This window comes from Rana temporaria, chromosome 3 (assembly GCF_905171775.1).
Source record: "Rana temporaria chromosome 3, aRanTem1.1, whole genome shotgun sequence".
Taxonomy (NCBI): domain Eukaryota; kingdom Metazoa; phylum Chordata; class Amphibia; order Anura; family Ranidae; genus Rana; species Rana temporaria.
The window spans coordinates 481,466,027-481,491,088 of record NC_053491.1 but is presented as its reverse complement, the minus strand read 5'-3'; the positions used below and the strand labels follow the sequence as shown (position 1 = coordinate 481,491,088).

The 25,062-nt window shown below is 47.4% G+C and overlaps 1 protein-coding gene across 1 annotated transcript; it reads right to left on the bottom strand.

Annotated features, from left to right (window-relative positions):
• Positions 1-17,553: 17,553 nt before the first annotated feature.
• Positions 17,554-24,083, bottom strand: LOC120931029 (beta-1,3-galactosyltransferase 5-like). Its single transcript, XM_040342153.1, has 2 exons — positions 23,422-24,083; positions 17,554-18,291 (listed from the first exon to the last, which is right to left on the bottom strand). The coding sequence occupies exons 1-2, from the start codon at positions 23,810-23,812 to the stop codon at positions 17,777-17,779; spliced, it is 906 nt and encodes a 301-aa protein (XP_040198087.1). The 5' UTR covers positions 23,813-24,083; the 3' UTR covers positions 17,554-17,776.
• Between the last annotated feature and the right edge of the window lie 979 nt (positions 24,084-25,062).

The window sequence follows — 25,062 nt, the reverse complement described above, 5'->3', positions numbered from 1 at the left end:
AAAGATTTCGGCTCCCGCGGGGAATGGGCGTGCCTATGGAGAGGGAGGATGATTGACGGCCGGCCCTGGCACGTCACTCTCCCCGAAGACAGCCGGAGTAGGTCTCGGCTCTTCACGGCGCCTGCGCACAGGCTATGCGCAGGCGCCGTGAAGAGCCAAGCCTATTTCGGCTATTTCCGGAGAAGCGTGACGCGCCAGAGCCGGCCGTCAATCATCCTCCGTCTCCATAGGCACGCCCATTCCCCGAGGGGAGTCGGTATCTTCGATGTACGAGTACAAGGTGAGTACGGGGATAAAAAAAATCGGGACAGGCATACTGTAGCTCGCGCTACAATGCCTGATTTTATGGTAGAAGAAAAAAAATTATTTTTTTTGCGTTTATAGGGTGAACCCCCGCTTTAAGAAGGATCAGAGTCTTCTAGCAGTGCAGGATATGTCAGGACTCAGGAGTAAGGATGGGCGAACAGTACGGCCCGAGCATGAGTTCGGGCCGAACATTGGCTGTTTGGAAGTTCTCTGAGCAACTGAATTATAGGGTCGTTCAAACGTTTGTTCAGCCCGCTGAATGATCACAATGCACTGCGCCTCTGCATTGAAAGCCCTCATTGGCTGAAGCAATAAAAGCTTCGCCCAATCAGGGCACAGAGTATTATCAGAGCCATGATTGGACGTTGTCATGATGACTGTATTCAATCATGGCTTATTGGTCTACATCCCGCCCCTACTATAAAAGTATTCTTTCTATAGCGGCCATTTGTAGTGTGATAGCGGCGTGGAGAGAGATAGAACAGGGCTCTGTTCAGTACTATTAGACAGTTAGGGGCAGATTCACGTACAGCCGCGTAAAATTGTACGGGCGTAACGTATTTGATTTACGTTACGCCTCCGCAACTTACACGGGCAAGTGCTGTATTCTCAAAGCACTTGCTCCGTAAGTTGCGGTGGCGTAGCGTAAATCGGCCGGCGTAAGCCCGCCTAATTCAAATGTGGAAGGGGGGCATGTTTTATGTTAAACTACTGTGACCCGACGTGATTGATGTTTTTGCGGAACGGGGCATGCGCCGTCCGTGGAATTTCCCAGTGTGCATTGCTTCAAAGTACGCCGCAAGGACGTCATTGGTTTCGACGTGAACGTAAATGACGTCAAGCCCCATTCACGGACGACTTACGCAAACGACGTAACTTTTTCAAAATTTCGATGCGGGAACGACGGCCATACTTAACATTGTTATGCCGCACTTATGCCACCATATAGCAGGGGCAACTATACGCCGGGAAAAGCCTAACGTAAACGTCGTAACTTTACTGCGTCGGCCGGGCGTACGTTCGGGAATTCGCATATCTAGCTAATTTGCATACTCGATGCGGAATTCGACGGAAGCGCCACCTAGCGGCCAGCGTAAATATGCAGTTACGATCCGCCGGTGTAACACAGTTACGCCAGTTGGATCTACAGGAAATCTATGCGTAACTGATTCTAAGAATCAGGCGCAGAGATATGACGGCGTATCTGGAGATACGCCGACGTATCTCTTCTGAGAATCTGGGCCTTAGTGTGCTATAGTGTGCTGTTCTGATTGTATTGTCAGTGTAGAAACGTCAGTTTTTTCAGGAGCAGTGATTTTAATAATGCTTAAAGTGAAACAATAAAAGTGAAATATTCCTTTAAATTTCGTACTTAGGGGGGGTGTATAGTATGCCTGTGAAGTAGCGTTTGTTTTACCGTACTTATAACTGTCCCTGCACAAAGTGTCACCTGCAAGTCACTGGGAAAGACTGGGTTTTCCCTTGCGTCAGAGGGGAACGGGGTCACGTGATGGGTGGCCCCCGCCCTCACCTACATAAGAGCTGTCACTGGCTCCCGCCGCATCATTCCCGGAGTGTCTCCGGTGGAGACAGGTGATGCGCTGCGCTGCGGACATCTCATCGTTGGATCCTGGACCTGGATGAGGAGGAGATCTTCTCATCACTGGACCCTGGAGAGGAGATCACCCATCGCAGGATACCGTCAGCATTGGAGTGGAGACCGAGAGTGGCTTACCACCGCTGAAATCTTTTTTATTTTTTTATTTTTAATAAAGGACTTTCTCAACGGTGTCTGTGTTTTTTTTTTTTTACAATTTGTTACACTCTCTTTGTGAAATGGTAGAGGTACAATGTACCCCATTACCAATTCACATAGGTGGGGGCCGGGATCTGGGGGTCAACTTTGTTAAAGGGGTCTTCCAGATTCCGATAAGCCCCCCGGCCGCAGACCCCCATAACCACCGGGCAAGGGCTGTGGGGATGAGACCCCCCAAAGCATCCTCCCCATGTTGAGGGCATGTGGCCTGGTACGGTTTGGGGGGGTGGGTGCTCTCTTGTCCCCCCCCCTCTTTTCCTGCGGCCTGCCAGGTTGCGTGCTCGGATAAAGGATCTGGTATGGATTTTTAGGGGGAACTCCACAGCATTTTTTTTTAATTTTGGGTGGAGTTCCCCTTAATATCCATACCAGACCTGAAGGGCCTGGTAATTGAATTTGGGGGGACCCCCACGCATTTTTTTTTTATGAATTACTTTTCTCTGTATTGCCGGGAGCTGACAATTTATTATAGCCGCTAGTGGTTTTAAATTACTTTTTTTCCTTCAGAAATGAAACTTTGTGCAGGGACAGTTCTAAGCACGGGAAACAAGTGCTGCTTTACATGCATACTATACACACCCCCCAGGTTCGAAATTTAAAGGAATATTTCACTTTTATTGTTTCACTTTAAGCATTATTAAACACAGTTTTAAAAAAAAATGTGCATTGATCCATGTCCCATGGAGCAGGACCCAGGTCCCCAAACACTTTTTATGACAAAAACTTGCATATTAGCCTTTAAAATTAACACTTTAGATTTCTCCCATAGACTTTTACAGGGTGTTCCGCGGCTTTTTGAATTTGCAGCGAACACCCAAAATAGTTCGCTGTTCAGTGAACAGGCAATGTTTGAGTCGAACATGAGTTCGACTTGAACTCGAAGTTCATCCCTAATCTTTACATTAGTGTGAATGTAGGGATAGTTACTGCAAGTTTAACGCAGTGGCCCAGATTCAGGTAGAATCGCGCAATATTTGCGTGGGCAAAGAGCAACTTTTTTTTCTCTGCGCCCACGCAAATATTGCGCTTTGCCCGCGATTCACGGAGCAGTTGCTCCGTAAATTGCGCGGGCAATATGCTAAACAGCCGGGCGCAAGGCTGCCTAATGTAAATGATCCCGCCGGGGGCGGGAATCATTTAAATTAGGCGCGCTCCCGCGCCGAGCGAACAGCGCATGCTCCGTCGGGAAACTTTCCCGACGTGCATTGCGGCAAATGACGTCGCAAGGACGTCATTTGCTTCTAAGTGAACGTGAATGGCGTCCAGCGCCATTCACGGTTCACTTACGTAAACGACGTGAAATTAAAATTTCACGGGCGGGAGGCGCAGCTATACTTTAGCATTGGCTGCGCCTGCTATTAGCAGGAGCAGCCTTATGCTAAAGGCGCCGTACGGAAACTCCGTACCTTGCGTACGCAGGGCCCGCGCAACTTTTGTGAATCGGTGGTAGTATGCAATTTGCATACTATACGCCGATCACAAAGGCCGCGCCCCCTAGCGGCCAACGCAAGAATGCAGCCTGGGATGTGAAGGCATAAGGAGGCTTATGTTTGTCACATCCTAGGCTGCAGTCGGTGTAACGAGGTTCCTGAATCAGGAGCACTCGTTACACCGGAGCAAGTAAGCACTTGCGCCGCGCAACTATGGTTGCGCGGGCGCAAGTGCTTCTTGAATCTGGGCCATTATATATAAAGCTTGCAGGGCTTTATAAATGCAATTATTGCTGCAGCAGTTTCTTTACACAGTACAGATGTGCCACTTTACAAGTGGACTAAGGGGACCCCCCAGGCACTATATTCAAAGGAATTTTTTATTTTTATACTTTATTTTTAAATGAGCAGGGATTTATTGAAATTATAACGTTTTTTTACCAACTTTTTCGTCCCCTAGGGCAGTACCTGCCCCCCCCCCCCCCATAACCATTGTATGCCCAATTACTTGCATATAAGCCTTCAAAATAGGCACTTTTGATTTTTCACATTTGGGTTCTTATAGACTTCAATGGGGTTTGTTATTTGGGTCCAAACTTTCCCGATGTTCGAAAGTTCTGGTGCGAACCGAACAGGGGGTCGTTCAGCCCATCCCTAGTCAGGGGGAAGGTATGTGTTCCTGGTGGAAGTATGTGCTCCAGATCCTGTGTGTCAAAGATAGGAGTGTATCTTACCCTGTGGCTCCAGGTACACTTGTCATCAGCCTGTAGGGTACCTCCTAACATATCAAGCAAGGTCCTACTGAATCTCTTAGGGAGAGCATGACCTTCACTGTGATAAGAGGTGGTTCGACTTTTGTGATTTTTCAGCAGCTGAATTAACTCTTTAATTAGTCTGCTCTCAAAATCTTTGCCCTGATCTGAGTATGACCTGTGGGTAGGCCATAATGGATAAAATACTTCTCCCAATGCATGCTCGCAACTGTAACTGCCCTTTGATCCTTTGTAGGAAAAGCTTGGGCATATCGGGTAAATGCTCAGATGCACCCGGCACAAAGATTCTTCCAGCTTGCAGGACCACAATCTAGGTGCCAGCAGCCTGAGAGCGATTGTCACTGGGCTAATTAAGCAATTAACCCTTTAACTGCCACAACCTCCATGGACCGAGCAGGAGGGACTCGTAATTTTAGTGTAGCACTACCCCCGAAGGAGCTGCTGGTTAAATTTTGGGTTTGTATGTTACCTCTTAAGCTTCGTTGTCAGGGTAGGAAAGTCCATAGTAAATGCAATGTCCAGACAGATGTAAAACCTTCAACAGTTTGGTTTTATTTTCACTGCAGAGTAACTTGAATAAGAGAAAGTAGAAGGGAGGAGAAGAGTAGGGGAAGGTTCAGGCACGCGGTACAGAATGCTCAAAAATAGTCAATCCGTCTCCACTCTCAACTATTGAGTGGGTATTGCTCACCCGGATAGTCCCCTCTCACATGGCCTAGCAGCTGGGATGATGCACAAACTAATGTTCACACAGTCTCTGCTACAGACTGTCATGGAATGAACTTGGTCTCTGCCACAGACCTTTTTAATGAACTTGGATGCGTCCAGGAATCCTCAGGATTTTAAAGTCCTGAACCTACAGCCGTTCAGTAGAAGAGCCCCTAAGCCGAACTGCAGGGCTTTCAATGTAGTGGATCCCTCCTTAATTAGGTCACCAGGCCTCACCCGAGACGCCAGCACTTTGCCAGTCTCCTTCAGGGCAGGTCCTCCCCTGGTCTCCTTCATTAAGACAGCTTCCTGCCTTGTGGACAGACAGCTTGGGATCCCCTTTGAGAATTGTAGGCCCCAGCCAGCATAGCTGAGCCTACTTGACAGCAAAGTGACCCCGGGCCAACTTGGCCCCAAAGTCGGGTTCACACACACGCACCTCATGCCAGGAGGGCCACGAGGCGAAGGCCCCTGAAAAATGGCATCTGCCCCTTAAGTATCCCCTCCCAGCATGCACAGCGGGGTCACCACTCCCACTGCACCGCTGCCGAGAAGGGACACCCAACACACCATGGTACACCTGCGTTCTAACATAAGCCCAAGATGGTAACGCCACCTGCAGCCAACAAGGGAAAACTACCAGATAGTACCACAGCCAGAGCAGAGGCAAACTTGTATTAATTAGACAGGTCTGGGTCCAAGTATCGACCCAGACATCCCTTTGATTTGAAATAGCGCCCCATAATTTGGGGTGGGCGCTACATCAGCAATACCAATTATGATTTTAGAATAATCGTCTGTAACGCACACTGTCACCACAGACGGGTATGCTCAGAGGCTTTGTCCTATACCCGCCGCATGTATATGTATGTCCACAGAATGGCACGTACAGGCATATGGGCGTACAGGTACGTCCCTGCCTTTCCGCGGGTCGGGGGTCCGATCGGGACCCCCCCCGCTACATGCGGCGGTCGGATACCCGCGGGGAGCGATCCGGGTCGACGGCGCGGCTATTCGTTTATAGCCGCTCCGTCGCGATCGCTCACCGGAGCTGAAGAACGGGGAGAGCCGTATGTAAACACGGCTTCCCCGTGCTTCACTGTGGCGGCTGCATCGATCGAGTGATCCCTTTTATAGGGAGACTCGATCGATGACGTCAGTCCTACAGCCACACCCCCCTACAGTTGTAAACACACACTAGGTGAACCCTAACTCCTACAGCGCCCCTGTGGTTAACTCCCAAACTACAACTGTCATTTTCACAATAAACAATGCAATTTAAATGCATTTTTTGCTGTGAAAATGACAATGGTCCCAAAAATGTGTCAAAATTGTCCGAAGTGTCCGCCATAATGTCGCAGTCACGAAAAAAATCGCTGATCGCCGCCATTAGTATTAAAAAAAAAATTACTAAAAATGCAATAAAACTATCCCCTATTTTGTAAACGCTATAAATTTTGCGCAAACCAATCGATAAACGCTTATTGCGATTTTTTTTTTACCAAAAATAGGTAGAAGAATACGTATCGGCCTAAACTGAGGGAAAAAAAAACGTTATATATGTTTTTGGGGGATATTTATTATAGCAAAAAGTAAAAAATATTGATTTTTTTTCAAAATTGTCGCTCTATTTTTGTTTATAGCGCAAAAAATAAAAACCGCAGAGGTGATCAAATACCACCAAAAGAAAGCTCTATTTGTGGGGAAAAAAGGACTCCAATTTTGTTTGGGAGCCACGTCGCACAACCACGCAATTGTCTGTTAAAGCGACGCAGTGCCGAATCGCAAAACCTGGCCTGGGCATTTAGCAACAAAATGGTCCGGGGCTTAAGTGGATACAGTAGCACTCTTCAAAAGACAGGTTCTTTTCTAGCTTGCATTAAGAGCTTTAGGGGACAAGGTTAACACTTTTCAAAATGAGGCTTTAACAATAAAAAGGTCAAAATTGGTGCAAATAAACTATTAACAGAAAAGACAATAAACAGCAACAGAGAGATAAGGTAGAATTAAAGCGGTGGTTCACCCTCCTTAACATCATTATACCATTACATTCGGCATCGTAGCGCGAGCTACGGTATGCCGGTCTTAAATTTTTAATCCCCGTACTCACTGTGCTATGGATCATTGAAGATTCCGACTCCCGCGGGGAATGGGCGTGCCTATGGAGAGGGAGGATGATTGACGGCCGGCTCTGGCACGTCACGCTCCCCGAAGACAGCCGGAGTAGGTCTCGGCTCTTCACGGCGCCTGCGCACAGGCTATGCGCAGGCGCCGTGAAGAGCCAAGCCTATTTCGGCTATTTCCGGAGAAGCGTGACGTGCCAGGGCCGGCCGTCAATCACCTTCTCTCACCATAGGAACGCCCATTCCCCGCGGGAGTCGGAATCTTCAATGATCCATAGCACAGTGAGTACGGGGATAAAAAATGTAAGACTGGCATACTGTAGCTCGCGCTACGATGCCGAATGTAATGGTAGAATAAAATTTTTTTTTTTTTTTTTTTAATAGGGTGAACCCCCGCTTTAAGGAGGAAGGATACTTGCAATCAATGTCCTGGGGTTGAACAGAGTTCGGTCGTTGGGCCGGGTGTCAAAATGGTTCTCAAACTTGGCAGATATGTCTGATTTGATGGTAAAGGAGAACTGACTACTGTCTTGGCATCTCCCCTTTTCTCTGAGATCAAAGGGGTGTTGACAGATGCCCCCTGAGCAATAAAACAGGTAAGGAGTGTCCATGGGCTGTCCGGGGGGTTGATGACAGTATAATGACCCTCCCTTACACACACTTTTATACCATTGTTCATATCTCCCAATATGTGCCGTTTGCATTCTTGAAACGGATAGATTATTGTTCAGCATTGAATTCCAGCTGCTAGCTGCCATAACCCATGTATCCTCCTCTTCAGCCGGCAGTCCGTTTTCCGATAATGGTGGTCTCTGTGGCGGAGTCACCGCAAGATCACTTTAATCGGCGGAGGAAGGGGACCCCCCTTCCCTCCACTCTCCCGTGCCCTCTGCCGCTTACCGGAGCCGTCGGCAGCGGCGGAGGCGATCGGGTCCTCTTGCAGGCTGGGTATGGATTTAAGTGAGGGGAAGATGGCCCCCACCCGTCTCCATACCATAGCAGGGCAGAAGCGACGTCAAAACATTGCTTCCACCAATAGCTCTTAACCACTTAAGCCCCGCCGCACGACTATATATGTCCTCTATTTGAAGAGGGATATCTCGGTAACGGCAGCAGCTGCTGCCACAACCGAGATATCCATCTCATCAGGTGGCGGTGCTGTGAACGATATTGGTGTGGTCTCCCCGGCGGATTCGCCAAGAGATCACCGTCATCGGTGGTGGGAGAGCGGGCCCCCCCCGCCGCTCTTCCACGCCCTCTGCTGTTTCCTGGAGACATCGGTAGCGTAGGATGACCACATTTCCAAACTACCATTCAGGGGCACCTCCCTTCCCAAAAATCCGCTTGTGCTGTAACGAATCACAGCACAGTGATTGGACACAAGAGGCAGGATTTATGATCTCTCCAATCACAAGCAGGGGGCGGGGATTGTGCTCCTCCAGGCATTCCCAGCCAAGACAAGTACTGTCAGTGAGTAAAGCGGTGATGTGGCGGCCTTTTTTGGGGGCATCAGATTGGCCCGGGGGATGGCTGTGTCAGTTTCATTCCGGGACACTGTATTGTCCTAGAATGAATGTGCCCGGGACAGACCTGCAAAATGCGGGACTGTCCCGGGCAATCTGGGACACATGGTCACCCTACGGTAGCGGTGGAGGCGATCGGGTCCTTCTCGCTGCTTGCCATGGATACGAGTGAGGGCAAGATGGCCTCCACCCGTCTTCATAGCATAGCAGGGCGGAAGCGACGTCAAAACGTCACGTCCGCCCATGCGTCTTAAAGGCACATTTTTTGTTGTCATTTTTTCAAATGACAATTTTTTTTTTATTGCATTTTTGTGTAAATATGAGATGTGAAGTATTTTTGACCCCAGATTTCATATTTAAGAGGACCTGTCATGCTTCTTTCTATTACAAGGGATGTTTACATTCCTTGTAATAGGAATAAAAGTGACATAATTTTTATTTTTTTGCATTTTAGTGTAAATATGAGATGTGAGGTCTTTTTGACCCCCAGATCTCATATTTAAGAGGTCCTGTCACGCTTTATTTCTATTACAAGGGGATGTTTACATTCCCTTGTAATAGGAATAAAAGTGACACCATTTATTTTTATTTCTTTAAAGAACAATGTACATTTTTTTAATTAAAGGTAAAATAAATAAGAAAAAAAAACAAACGTGCCCCGCCCCGCCAAGCTTGCGTGCAGAATCGAAAAAAAAAGTTTGTAAGACCTCTGTGCAAATACGGTGTGACATAAAGTATTGCAACAACTGCCATTTTATTCTCTAGGGTGTTAGAAAAATGTATAATGTTTGGGGCTTCTAAGTAATTTTCTAGCAAAAAAACAGGGCCAGATTCAGATAGGTTAGCGGATCTTTAGATCCACGTAACCTATCTGATTTACGATCCGCCGCTGCAAGTTTTTGAGGCGAGTGCTTTATTCACAAAGCACTTACCTCAAAACTTGCGGCGGGGTATCGTAAATCCCCCGGCGGAATTCAAATTCCGCGGCTAGGGGGAGTGTACTATTCAAATCAGGCACGTCCCCGCGCCGATCGAACAGCGCATGCGCCGTCCGGAAATGTTCCCAGCGTGCATTTCTTCAAATGACGTCGCAAGGACGTCATTGATTTCGACGTTTACGTAAATTACGTCCATACGTATTACGCAAACGTCGTAAAAAATTCTAATTTCATTGCGGGAACGGCGGCCATACTTAACATTGGCTGCGCCTCATAGACCCAGGGGTAACTATACGCCGGAAAAAGCCGAACGTAAACGACGTAAAAAAAAAGCGCCGAGCGGTCGTTCGTTTCATAATTGGGGTAAATGCTCATTAGCATATTCGACGCGTAAAAGACACGGAAGCGCCACCTAGCGGCGGCCTAGAATTGCAGCCTAAGATCCGACGGTGTAAGTCACTTACACCTGTCGGATCTTAGGCATATCTATGCGTAACTGATTCTATGAATCAGTCGCATAGATACAACCGACGGAACTCAGAGATACGACGGCGTATCAGGAGATACACCATCGTATCTCTTTGTGAATCTGACCCATAGTTTTTAACTTGTAAACAACAAATCTCAGAAAGAGGCTCGGTCCTTAAAGCGGAGCTCTACCCTAAAGTGGAACTTCTGCTCACCAGATTCCTCCCCCCCTCTGGTGCTACAATTGGCACCTTTCATGGGGAGGGGGGTGCAGATATCTGTATAATACAGGTATTTGCACCCATTTCCGGGGAGAGATATCCGCAGAATATCCGCAGAATAACGCCCCCCCCCCCCCCACGCTGTGTTCTGGGAAACACACAGTTCCTAGAACACAACAGGGACCAGTGAATAGGCGCAGTAGGGAACCGTACAGTGAAGCCGCAAGGCTTCACTTCCTGATTCCCTCACAGAAGATGGCGGCGGGGGCAGCCGAGACACGAGCGATTGCTCGTCTTCTGCGGCAGGCACCCTGGAGAGGTAAGTGTCCATTTATTAAAAGTCAGCAGCTGCCGTATTTTTAGCTACTGGCTTTTAGCCCTGGTTCACACTGGGTACGATTTGGAACGATTTGAGATGCGATTTGACATGTCAAATCGCATCTCAATTCGGCGGCAATTGTCGGCAATGGCACTGTCCTAATCAGTGCGACGCCGCATCTGCGATTTCAAAAAGTAGTTCCTGTACTACTTTTTGCGATTTCGGGCCGTGATTTACATTAAATTGCGGGCGAAATCGCGATTTTGAATTCGCAGCAGTGTGAACCTAGGCTTAATATTTTTTTTTAAGGTGGAGCTCCACTTTAAGTGGTTAAGTTTTGAATTGGGCAGAGGTCTCTGAAAGGTCACTGCTCTGAATGCCTTTTACGATCCTCATTAATTCTGGGTATCCTTTGATGGCATGCTCTGTATTCTTTTTTTAATTTATTTTTTATTTATAACAGAGAAGACGGTCCGTCCGGACCACAACAATACAGTCATTACATCAAGAATAACATGGAGATAGAGATACATACAGTATATAAAACACACATCATTATACATGACACATACCACAGTCGACCCCCTGTTGGGCGTGTGTCTTCCAAGGAGGGCAGCAAAAACCCAAGTGGGTAAGCCACCATGAGCCCTTCTCTCCTCCCGTGTACAGCCCTAACGGGCTGCCATCATCTATCTCAAGCAAGAATCTATTAGCTAGATTCAGGTACATTTTCGTAACTTTGCGGCGGCGTAGCTTAAGGCATTTAAGCTACGCCGCCGTAAGTTAGCTAGGCAAGTACATGATTCACAATGGGGCATAATTTAAATATCTGAGGCGGCGGAACGTATGTCCTTTACGTTACGCCACCGCAAGTTTAAGTGGCAAGTGCCTGATTCCCAAAGCACTTACCTGTAAACTTGCGGCGGCGTCGCGTAAAGTCCACCCGCGCAACCCCTCCTAATTCAAATCATCCTGGTAGGGGGCGTGGATCATTTAAATTAGGCGCGCTCCCGCGCCGATCGTAATGCGCATGCTCCGTCGGGTAAATTACTTGACTGTAACGTAAATGGCGTCCAGCGCCATTCACGGACGACTTACGCAAACGACGTTAAATTTTCAAATTTCGACGCGGGATCGACGGCCATACTTAACATTGAGTACGCCACCTAGGGGGCATCTTTATCTTTACGCCGCGTATCGCTTACGGAAACGACGTTAAAACACTACGGCGGGCAAGCGTACGTTAGAGAATCGGCGTGACTAGTCATTTGCATATTCTACGCTGACCGCCACCTAGCGGTCAGCGTAAATATTGCAGCCTAAGATACAACGGCGCAGGCCGTCGTATCTTAGGCATGTTTAAGTGTATCTCAGTTTGAGAATACACTTAAACATAGGATCGGACTTACGTCTGCGTATCTGCTGATACGCAGGCGTAAAGTATTTGAGAATATGGCCCATTGTACTTACCTGCTAAGTTACGGCGGCGTAGCTTAAATCGGCAGGCGTAAGGGCGTCTAATTCAAATGTGTGTTAGGGGGGCGTGTTGTATGCTAATTGTGCTTGACCTTATGTTTTTCACGCTTTTTTGTAACTGCGCATGCGCCGGGCGCCTACATTTCCCAGTGTGCATTGCGGCTAAGTACGCCGCACGGGCCTATTGATTTTGACGTGGACGTAAACGACGTAAATCCCGATTCAAGGACGACTTACGCAAACGACGTAAAAAAAATCGAATTTCGACGCGGGAACGGCGGCCATACTTGACATTACTATTCCAATAGGGCCTAGCTCTAACTTTACGCGGCCCATCTCTTACGTAAACGGCAAAAAAGTACTGCGTCGGCCGGGCGTACGTTCGTGAATCGGCGTATCTCCTCATTTACATATTCTACGCCGACCGCATTGGAAGCGCCACCTAGCGGCCATCCAAAATATTGCAATCTAAGAAAGGACGGCGCAAGCCGTCGTATCTTAGATATGTTTAAGCGTATCTCTGTTTGAGCATACACTTAAACATAAGTCGGCGTAGATTCTGAGTTAGGTTGACTGATAAGCCGGCCTAACTCTTAAGCCCCGTACACACCATCACTTTATGTGATGAAAAAAAACGACATTTTCTGTGAAGTAAAAAATGACGTTTTTGAAACTTCAATTTTCAAAGACGAAGTTGCCTACACACCATCGTTTTTCTCACAATGTTCTAGCAAAGCGAGGTTACGTTCACCACTTTTTCCATTGAAGCTCGCTTCATAAGTAGCTTCTGGGCATGCGCGGGTGTAAAAACGTCTTTTTAAACAACGTTTTTTGCTACACACGGTCAATTTCTGTGAAGTAAAAAACAACGTTTTGAAAAACGACACATAAAATTGAAGCATGCTTCAATTTTTTTTGGTCGTTTTTTACAAGACATAAAACAACGTTTTCCCCCACACACGGTCAATTAAAGTGACGTTTTTAAAAACGACGTTTTTTTTCATCACATAAAGTGATGGTGTGTATGGGGCATTACTGAATTTACCTATATGACAGTAGACAGCATGGTCAAAAACCAGGCATCTGGGCCCGACCGGTCCAGCCCCCCTTCCTATTTTCCTTTTTCCAAAAAGAAAGTAGAATAAGAGCATATAAGAATAGAAAAGAAGAGAAGCAGAAAAGGGTGAGACGAGGGAGGAGGGGGGGTTCTGCACGAGCAAGGATGCAACAAAGCGCCCCAAGGGGCGTAATCTTTGCTTTGGGTATTCCCAGCATTGAAAGATCAGGTACCACTCCCGTAACCGAGTGGTCAAGGGTCACTCAGTCCCTCTGAGATTCTGTCCCTCCACTGAGTATTTGAAAATGTTCCATAGCTGCCAGGTTTTGGGGTACACCTCTTGTCTTTGCTGGCCGGAGAGGATCAAGTCTTCCATGTGACTGATCATCTCATCTACCTTCCTGAGACAAAGAGCTACGGTCGGCGGGTGAGGGGACTTCCAGTGGAGAGGCACGCAGGCTTTAGCAGCATCTAAAAGAAGACGCACTATCGATTTTTTTTGTAGGCCCCAGCCGACATATCGGTGGCATGGGGGAGGATGTACGCTGGGTCGTCCGGCACCGTACTCTCTGTGAATTTCTGGGTGATGTGGAGTACCTCTCCCCAGAATCCCCTGATCCGGGAGCACGACCAGAACACATGTAGAAGGGTATGCTATGTATTCTTAACGGATTTGGTTATAGTTTTACGATAGGCCAGGACACAGGGCCGGGACAAGGGGTGGGCAGAAGGGACGGCTGCCCTGGGCACTGTCTTATCATGTGAGGTGGGGTGGGGACCACAAGGAGGGGATATTTGGGGGTTGGCAGGGGAAAAGAATTGTTCAAGGAGGGGACATTTGGGGGAGTTGCGCTATAAGTAGTGATATGAGGGGATTGGGAGAGGGGTTGGGTGAAGAAGATTTGTGCTAGGAGGGGGACATTTGTTTTTTGTTAGAAAAGCTAATATGGTAGGGGGGAGGGGATTTGTGCTAGACGGGGATTTTTTTTGGGGGGGGGGGGGGTTTTGAGGCTAGTAGGGTCGATTGATGTATTTGTGCTAGGAGGGGAAATTTGGGGGGAAGGGGGTTGTGCTAGGATGGGAGATTTTGTGCTGGGAGGGGGGGGGGTGGAGTGGGAGGAGAAGATTGTGTTCAGAGGGGGAATGTGAGGGTTATAGTATGTGTACTAGGAGGGGGGAATTTTTCAGGGGTGGATATATGCTGAGGGCATATAGGGAATGAGAGGATTTGAGCTGGGGGGGGCAAATATTAGTGCTGGGAAGTGGATTTCAGCAGGGGGGTGTTTTTTTATTGGGAGGAGGGGGTATTTATGCTTAGGGGGTAAGCATGCAGATTACTGCTCAAGTTTGTTTTCTGTGGAGGGGGGGGTTTGTTGACACATAATGCTCAAACATCTTGAGCGGGGGCGCAATTTGGCATGTTCGCCCTGGGCTCTAGATGACCTTGTCCCGGCACTGCCTGGACAGGAGAAACGGACATCCTGCCATAATGCAGTATTTTCCTGAAATATCGAATAAAAAAAATGCATTATGGCCACTAGATGGAGCTGCTGACGATGGTAGATAATCATATTACAAACAGTGGGCCAGATTCAAGAAGCAATTGCGCCCGTGTAACCATAGGTTACACGGCGCAATTGCTTACTTGCTCCGGCGTAGCGAATGCTCCTGATTCAGGAACATCGCTACGCCGACAGCAGCCTAAAATCTGCGAGGCATAAGGCTCTTATGCCACGCAGATTTTAGGCTGCATTCTAGCGAAAACCGCTAGGGGGCGCTCCCATTGTGATCTGTGTATAGTATGCAAATTGCATACTAACACCGATTCACAACGTTACGCGAGCCCTGCAGACGCAGTTTACGTTGTTTGCGTACGGCGGTTTTCGCGTAAGGCTGCCCCTGCTATTAGCAGGGGCAGCCAATGTTACATATACCCGTCGTTCCCGTGTTGCGAAATTAAAAATTTACGTAGTTTGCGTAAGTGAATCGTGAATGGCGCTGGACGCCATTCACGTTCACTTTGAAGCAAATGACATCCTTGCGACGTCATTTACCGCAATGCACGTCGGGAAAGTTTCCCGACGGAGCATGCGCTCTACGCTCTGCGCGGGAACGCGCCTAATTTAAATGATTCCCGCCCCCTACGGGATCATTTAAATTGCGCGCGCTTACGCCGGGCATTTTGCCGGAGAGCCCACGCAATTTACGGAGCTACTGCTCCGTGAATCGCGGGTAGTGCAGAAAATTTGCGGGGGCGCAGGGCAAAAACGGTGCCCTGCGCCTACGTAAAAAAAGCACAGATGTTATGCCCCGTACACACCATCACTTTATGTGATGGAAAAAAACGACACTTTCTGTGAAGTAAAAAATGACGTTTTTTAAACTTCAATTTTCAAAGACGAAGTTGCCTACACACCATCGTTTTCTCACAATGTTCTTGCAAAGTGAGGTTACGTTCCACCACGTTTTACCATTGAAGCTTAGAACTTAGAAAACGACGTTTTTTGCTACACACGGTCAATTTCTGTGAAGTAAAAAGTGCACTTTTGAAAAACGACACATAAAATTGAAGCATGCTTCAATTTTTTTTGGTCGTTTTTTACAAGACATAAAACGACGTTTTCCCCCACACACAGTCAATTAAAGTGACGTTTTTAAAAACGTCATTTTTTTTCATCACATAAAGTGATGGTGTGTACGCGGCATAACTGAATCTACCCCCTTGTCTCTGCACTGCCTGGACAGGAGAAACAGACATCCTGCCATAATGCAGTATTTTCCTGAAATATCGAATAAAAAAAATGCATTATGGCCACTAGATGGAGCTGCTGACGATGGTAGATAATCATATTACAAACAGTATGGCTAACATTTGTGGTACCCATGTGAATGGTTAAGACATCCACACAGCAAAATAAAAAAAATGTATCCGCTGTATTTATTACCCGGTACCAGACATTGCAGACAAATATTTTCCTGAGGTTACCGGGTCTTTAAAATGTACCTGTTGGATCAAAAGTCGACATTCGCTGCTCCATAAAGAGCATTGTATAGTCCGATCGGGCAGTGGCATTGCTATGGGGGTGACACCTGTGGGCAGCGGCATCACACAATCCTCACACCCCACTGATCTGTGTCTCTCCCTCTCCTGAGTTGTGCCGATTGCCGAAAGGTTTCTCCTGGCTCTTGGATCAAAACGGTTCCACGCCCATCCAGCCCTCTGCACTGTAGCTCCTCCCACACTACATGTACACAGGATGAGGGAGTCCGTGGAGAGACACGCCGCTGTGCATATTCCGCGCTGTTCTGATGTCTAAACAGTGTACTGTATTTGTACATGGACATATGCTGGGGGCGCTATGGGAAGGGGGGGACTACTAGCATAAGTGGAGAGGGGGGTCTGATGGAGGGGTGTGTCTGCACTTAGGGGGGGTCCATGCTGAGGGAGGGGGGTTTGCACTGGGGGGGTCTATACAGATAGAGGGGGTGTATATGCTGAGGGGGTCTATGCTGACGAAGGGGGTGTATATGCTGATGGAGGGGTAGTGTATATGCTAAGGGAGGGGGGTCTGCACAGGGTCTATGCTGATGTACGGGGGTGTATATGCTGAGGGAGGGGGTCTGCACTGGGGGTCTATGCTGATGGAGGGGGGCTGCAATGAGGGGGGTCTATGCTGATTGAGGGGGGCTGCAATGAGGGGGTTGATACTGATTGAGGGGGGCTTCAATGAGGGGGGGTCTATGCTGATGGAGGGGGTCTACGCTGATTGAGGGAGGTCTATGCTGAGGGAGGGGGGTCTGCACTGGGGGGTCTATACTGATGGAGGGGGTGTCTATACTGAGAAAGAGGGGGAGGTCTATATTGAGGGAAAGGGGTCTGTACTGAGGGAGAGGGGTCTATACTGCGGGAGGGGGTTCTTTACTGAAGGAGGGGGGAGGGGGTACTGTACTGCGGGGGGGGGGGGGGGGGGTCTGTACTGAATAAGAGGGGTCTATACTGCAGGAGGGGGGTCTGTACTTAATGGGGGGCTTATACTAAGGAAAGGGGTTCTGTACTGTGGGAGGGGGTCTGTACTGTGGGAGGGGGTCTGCACTGAGGGAGAGGGGTCTGCACTGAGGGAGAGGGGTCTGTACTTAGTGGAGGGGGGTCTGTACTTAATGGGGGGCTTATACTAAGGAAAGGGGTTCTGTACTGTGGGAGGGGGTCTGTACTGTGGGAGGGGGTCTGCACTGAGGGAGAGGGGTCTGCACTGAGGGAGAGGGGTCTGTACTTAGTGGAGGGGGGTCTGTACTTAAAGGTGACTATAGTTGGTGGAGGGGGTGACACCAATTTTTTTCTACACCGGGTGACACCAACCCTAGTGACGCCACTGTGATCAGGTCCACCTGAAAAACTGACAGGCGGACACGATTGGTCCGCCCGTGTGAAAGGGCCCTTTTTATTCAAAAGTAATTCTTGAACTCTGGTCCAGTGTCTCTGATTAGGCTAAGATGATGTCATCATTCCGCTGCAGGCAGGAGGAAGCATTTACTTAGTAGGTAGGGACATCACGTGAAAAATATATCTGATGACACTTTAACACGGCCATAAGTCTATGAAGTCAGAACTAGTTGGTGACTATCCGCTGTCACTTTCTTGTACACTTTTGACTTTCATCTCGTACTCTTGCTTCTCTTCATCGCTGGGTGGACACGGAGAGGCGTAAGGAAGGGCATCCCAGACTTCTTGCAGCCGACGTCTCGATAAACCATGGGCCACCAGGACGTCCTGGAAGCGGCAAATCTTGGTGGACTTCAGCCCGAAGGTACGGAAGCGAAGCTCGTGGTGGAAGGAGATGTTGGCAGCTAGAGCCAGTAGACCAAAGTAGACATCATCCAGGGGGAAGACGGGGATGGTGGACGAGGCTTTGAGAAGCAAGGGGACCAACTCGGCAGAGTAGAGGAATCCTCCACCAGAGACGAATGGGGGGTAGAAATCATACGGGAAGACACTGAAGGGAATGCCGTATTTACCCCAGCGTTCAACTGGGCACCGTGACTGGCAGAATCCGTGGACCTGGTGAGGAAACTTCTTTACGGAGGTGGAGATGTAGGAGACCAGAGAGTGGGGGTTCACAAACTCATCATCGTCCGCTGTCATGGAGGAAACATTTGGGTAGAGATGAAAACAACGGTATAGTTCATGCCGATCACACACAAAAATTCTCAAATCAACCAACTTTCAATTACCAAAGCAACCCAAGAGTCCTTATATACTGTAGGTTTTATAGAAGCTGTTCTTACCGTAGTTGGTGATCTTAATCCAATTTTTTGGATAAACCTAGAATGTGACAATGGGTATACAGTTGAACCTCGGATTACGAGCATATCCGTTCCAGGAGAATGCTTGTAATCCAAAGTACTCGCATATCAAAGTGAGTTTTCCCATTGAAGTCAATGGAAACGAAAATAATTTGATCTGCATGGACTTCCAAATGCGGCCAGAGGTGGGGGGCGCCAGAGAAAGCCAAAAATGGCCGAAAAGACCCAAGGACACGATGGCTCGTTTCCTACGCCCCCGTACCTCAGGCCAAATGAGGTACTGCAAGCCAATGTTTGGCTTTTCGTAGCTCCTGCACCCCTTACCTCAGGCCAAATGAGGTACTGCAGGCCTATTTCCGGCTCTGCTCGGCTTCTGCGCCCCTGTACCTCAGGCCAAATGAGGTACTGCAGGCCTATTTAGCTTGAATGCTGCTCGTATTGTGAGTCAACACTCGCAAACCGAGTCAGAATAAAAATAAAAAAAAGTTGCTCTCAAATCAAAAAGCTCTCAAACCAAGTTACTCTTAAACCAAGGTTCCACTGTACTTCACATGCCTATAAAAACATTATTGTACAAGATGCGTGTAGCACCTTATCGTTCTGCACAGGACACGTGCAGTATGCCATAACTTTCTGCCCATCTGCCACTTACTTTCTTGCACTTGTTGGCAAGAAAGCAGATGTAGAAGCTGCCACTGGCAGAAAATAGAAAGTCTGGCACATTGTTTATAAACACTGGGGTAGATTCAGAAAGCAATTACGCCTGCGTATCCATAGATACGCAGCGTAATTGCTAAGTAGTGCCGGCGTATCTACTTTCTGTATTCAGGAAGCTAGATACGCCGACTGTACCCTAGGAGACGACTGGCATAAGTCTCTTATGCCGTCGTATCTTAGGGTGCAATCTGCCGCTGGCCGCTAGGTGGCGCACCCGTAGTTGTCAGCGTAGATTATGCAAATTGCATACTAATGCCGATTCACAAACGTATGCGCGGCCGGCACTCGTTTTTTACTTTGTTTGCGTACGTCGTTTTCGCCGTAAGGCTGCTCCTGCTATTAGGAGGCGCAGCCAATGGTAAGTTTGAACGTCGTTCCAGCGTCGCGATTTTCACAATTTTGCGTCGCTTGCGTAACTCGTTCGTGAATGGCGCTGGACGCCATTTACGTTCACGTCGAAGCCAATGACGTCCTTGCGACGTCAATTACCGCAATGCACGTCGGGAAATTTTAGGGACGGCGCATGCGCAGTACGTTCGGCGCGGGAACGCGCCTAATTTAAATGATCCACGCCCCCTACGGGATCATTTGAATTACGCGCGCTTACGCCGGCCCCTTTTACGATACGCCGCTGCAACTTTACAGGCAAGTGCTTTGTGAATCAAGCACTTGCCCGTAAAACTTGCGGAGGCGTAACGTAAATGTCATTCGTTACGCCAACGCAGTTTTGCGCGCCCCTACCTGAATCCACCCCACTGATCAGATGGGAGATAGAGAGATACAAAGTAACATTGCTTATAAACATTGATCAGACAGGAGACAAAGAGATACAACGTAGCATTTATTTTATGAACAGTGAACAGGTGAATTTATCCTTTAAGTGGCTCCTGATATGTTTTATCCTCCAGACCTGTCACCATTTTTTTTACCCGTCTCTGGACTCGTTCTATCTCATTAATATATTTTTTTAAGTGAGGTCTTCAGAACTGGACAGAGTATTCTAAATGAGGTCTCACTAAAGATCAATATAGGGGAATTAGGACCTCCCTCCTCCTGCTGGTGATATAAAGATCTATCAGAAATCAGGACCTCCTTCCTCCTGCTGGAGACCCCTCTAGTGATATAAAGATCTATATAGAGGAATCAGGACCTCCTTCCTCCTGCTGGTGACCCCTCTAGTGATATAAAGATCTATATAGAGGAATCAGGACCTCCTTCCTCCCGCTGGTGATCCCTCTAGTGATATAAAGATCTATATAGAGGAATCAGGATTTTCCCGGGAAAATCTGGACTGTTGGCAACTATGCCTTCCTCCAGCTGGTGATCCCTCTAGTGATATAAAGATCTATATAGAGGGATCAGGACCTCCTTTCTCCTGCTGGTGACCCCTATAGTGATATAAAGTTCTATATAGAGGGATCAGGACCTCCTTTCTCCTGCTAATAGTGACCCCTCTCTAGTGATATAAAGTTCTATATAGAGGGATCAGGACCCCCTTCTCCCGCTGGTGACCCCTCTAGTGATATAAAGATCTATATAGAGGGACCAGGACCTCCTTTCTCCTGCTAATAGTGACCCCTCTCTAGTAATATAAAGTTCTATATAGAGGGATCAGGACCCCCTTCTCCCGCTGGTGACCCCTCTAGTGATATAAAGATCTATATAGAGGAATCAGGACCTCATTCCTCCTGCTGGTGATCCCTCTAGTGATATAAAGATCTACATAGAGCAGTGGTCTCAAAGTACCGGCCCGCGGGCCATTTGCGGCCCGCGGACCAGTTATAAATGGCCCGCAGGCAGGGTGGAAGTGGGGGGAGCAAAGAGTAAAAAAAAAAAAAAAAAAATTTTTTTTTTTTTTTTTTTTGTGAGCTGGTGCTATCTGGTGGTGAGCCGTTGGTATTACAAGTTATTACCACCAGATGTGAGCTGGCGCCATCTGGTGGTGGCCGTTGGTATTACAAGTTAAGCATTACAAGTTAAACAGCAATTCTAATGTCATTTTACACTATTTTCACTGCCATCTTCTTCCCTCTAATTAGAACCCCCAAACATTATATATATTTTTTATCCTAACACCCTAGAGAATAAAATGGCGATCGTTGCAATACTTTCTGTCACGCCGTATTTGCGCAGCGGTCTTACAAGCGCACTTTTTTGGGAAAAAATTACAACAGTAAAGTTATCCCCATTTTTTTTTTAATATTATGAAAGATAATGTTACGCCGAGTAAATTCATACCCAACATGTCACGCTTCAAAATTGCGTCCACTTGTGGAATGCCGACAAACTTTTTTACCCTTTAAAATCTTCATAGGTGATGTTTAAATAAATCTACAGGTTGCATGTTTTAAGTTACAGAGGAGGTCTAGTGCTAGAATTATTGCTCTCGCTCTACCAAATCGCAGCGATACCTCACATGTGTGGTTTGAACACTGTTTACATATGCGGGCGCTGCTCGCGTATGTGTTCGCTTCTGCGCGCAAGCCCGTCGGGACGGGGTGCGTTTCCTGGCTCCTAACTTTTTTAGCTGGCTCCTAGATTCCAAGCAAATTTGTCAAACCCTGACTTACACCAGTGCTGGTGGTAATAATGTGTTCGCTGACACCAGTACTGTTGTTTTTGAAGTTTGAAAGTTTGCATGCGGCCCCCCATGGCATATGAAAACTTGTCTTGTGGCCCTCAGGTAATTTGAGTTTGAGACCCCTGATATAGAGGAATCAGGACCTCCTTCCACCTGCTGGTGACCCCTCTAGTGATATAAAGATCTATATAGAGGAATCAGGACCGCCTTCCTCCTGCTGGTGATCCCTCTAGTGATATAAAGATCTATATAGAAGAATCAGGACCTCCTTCCTATTGCTGGTGACCCCTCTAGTGATATAAAGATCTATATAGAAGAATCAGGACCTCCTTCCTATTGCTGGTGACCCCTCTAGTGATATAAATATCTATATAGAAGAATCAGGACCTCCTTCCTATTGCTGGTGACCACTCTAGTTAAATAAAGATCTATATAGAGGAATCAGTACCTCCTTCCTCCTGGCGGCTTTTTTTTCTATTTCAGCTGTCAGTGGGGGAATCCCGCTGACAGCAGAAAGAACCAAGCCTGAAAGTATCGGTTTCAGCTATGGAAGCACTTGCATGAGTACTAATAGTTGTGCAATTGCTTAGTATCAGCACCGATACTGGTATCGGCACAACCCTAGTATAAAGAAAATATCACTTTTTTTGGACAGGTCCTTTAATTGTGGGACCCGGTTTTACCTTTGAGTATGTACTTACTCAAATTTGTCAAACCCTGACTTACACCAGTGCTGGTGGTAATAATGTGTTCGCTGACACCAGTACTGTTGTTTTTGAAGTTTGAAAGTTTGCATGCGGCCCCCCATGGCATATGAAAACTTGTCTTGTGGCCCTCAGGTAATTTGAGTTTGAGACCCCTGATATAGAGAAATCAGGACCTCCTTCCACCTGCTGGTGACCCCTCTAGTGATATAAAGATCTATATAGAGGAATCAGGACCTCCTTCCACCTGCTGGTGACCCCTCTAGTGATATAAAGATCTATATAGAGGAATCAGGACCTCCTTCCACCTGCTGGTGACCCCTCTAGTGATATAAAGATCTATATAGAGGAATCAGGACCGCCTTCCTCCTGCTGGTGATCCCTCTAGTGATATAAAGATCTATATAGAGGAATCAAGACCTCCTTTCACCTGCTGGTGATCCATCTAGTGATATAAAGATCTATATAAAATAATCAGGACCTCCTTCCTCCTGCTGGTGACCCCTCTAGTGATAATAAGATCTATATAGAAGAATCAGGACCTCCTTCCTATTGCTGGTGACCCCTCTAGTGATATAAATATCTATATAGAAGAATCAGGACCTCCTTCCTATTGCTGGTGACCCCTCTAGTGATATAAATATCTATATAGAAGAATCAGGACCTCCTTCCTATTGCTGGTGACCACTCTAGTTAAATAAAGATCTATATAGAGGAATCAGTACCTCCTTCCTCCTGGCGGCTTTTTTTTCTATTTCAGCTGTCAGTGGGGGAATCCCGCTGACAGCAGAAAGAACCAAGCCTGAAAGTATCGGTTTCAGCTATGGAAGCACTTGCATGAGTACTAATAGTTGTGCAATTGCTTAGTATCAGCACCGATACTGGTATCGGCGCAACCCTAGTATAAAGAAAATATCACTTTTTTTGGACAGGTCCTTTAATTGTGGGACCCGGTTTTACCTTTGAGTATGTACTTGGCCTCCGGACAGCGGTAATGCAGCCACTCCAGGAAGCAGTGCTCCTTCAGGGATAAGTTATGGTGGCTCTCCATGAAGTCCCACAGGATAATGTCACCGTTAATCGAGGCTTCCTCCACCAAACTCTCCATCTCTGCCCGATGGCCGGAGTTGGCGAGGAGGAACACGGGGAGGAACCTGTACCCTAGAATCCTCCTCTGCTGAGCCCAGGTGTGACGTAAGATTATTCTCCTCTCAGGGGATGCCGGGTGAGATTTCACGGCCAAGATGATCAGAGGATCCGATGTCCGGCAATATCCGGAGAGATCTATAAAGGTACGGCAACGGTACTCCTGAAGGCCTGGGTACTGCCCAGAGTACTCAGACAGATCCATGTAAAATGTATTGTTGCGGTGGTACAAAGTCACTGAATGGCGGAGGACTGGGGCAGGGCTGTTATTGGGTACAATATGGTCCAGGATCTCCTTCAGCTCCAGGTGGGGCTTCTCCGTTATGAAGAACTGGATAATGACTACTAGGACCACGGACGTCAGGATCGTCGCTAGAATCACTCGCCATCTGACCAGCCGCTGGAGAGCACAACACACAGAGAAAATAGAGAGGAGGCAACGTTACACAAGATATCTTCAAGAAGAACTTCAGGTAGCAAGATTGATATCTAAACCATCCCCTGATTGTAAAGAGTGTTTACTTACATTACTTAAATGTTTTAAAAGACCCCCAATCTAAGGGACATTCTTCCCACTGATCACCAATGTAAGGAGCATTCTTCCCACTGATCACCAATGTAAGGAGCATTCTTCCCACTGATCACCAATGTAAGGAGCATTCTTCCCACTGATCACCAATGTAAGGGACATTCTTCTCACTGATCACCAATGTAAGGGACATTCTTCCCACTGATCACCAATGTAAGGAAAATTCTTCCCACTGATCACCAATGTAAGGGACATTCTTCCCACTGATCACCAATGTAAGGGACATTCTTCCCACTGACCACCAATGTAAGGGGCATTCTTCTCACTGATCACCAATGTAAGGAACATTCTTCTCACTGATCACCAATGTAAGTAGCATTCTTCTCACTGATCACCAATTTAAGGAGCATTCTCACTGACCACCAATGTAAGGAGCATTCTTCCCACTGATCACCAATGTAAGGGAAATTCTTCCCACTGATCACCAATGTAAGGGACATTCTTCTCACTGATCACCAATGTTAAGGGGCATTCTTCTCACTGATCACCAATATAAGGAACATTCTTCTCACTGATCACCAATGTAAGGGAAATTCTTCCCACTGATCACCAATGTAAGGGACATTCTTCCCACTGATCACCAATGTAAGGAACATTCTTCTCACTGATCACCAATGTAAGGAGCATTCTTCCCACTGATCACCAATGTAAGGGACATTCTTCTCACTGATCACCAATGTAAGGGACATTCTTCTCACTGATCACCAATGTAAGGGACATTCTTCTCACTGATCACCAATGTAAGGGACATTCTTCCCACTGATCACCAATGTAAGGAACATTCTTCTCACTAATCACCAATGTAAGGAACATTCTTCTCACTGATCACCAATGTAAGGAACATTCTTCTCACTGATCACCAATGT

Bases quoted from the DNA above. Each gene is read 5' to 3' on its own strand.
- LOC120931029 (XM_040342153.1), bottom strand. From the start codon at position 23,812: ATGGATCTGTCTGAGTACTCTGGGCAGTACCCAGGCCTTCAGGAGTAC. The intron at 18,292-23,421 runs GTAAAACCGGGT...CCTCCATGACAG, and splicing joins GGCCAAGTACATACTCAAAG to CGGACGATGATGAGTTTGTG.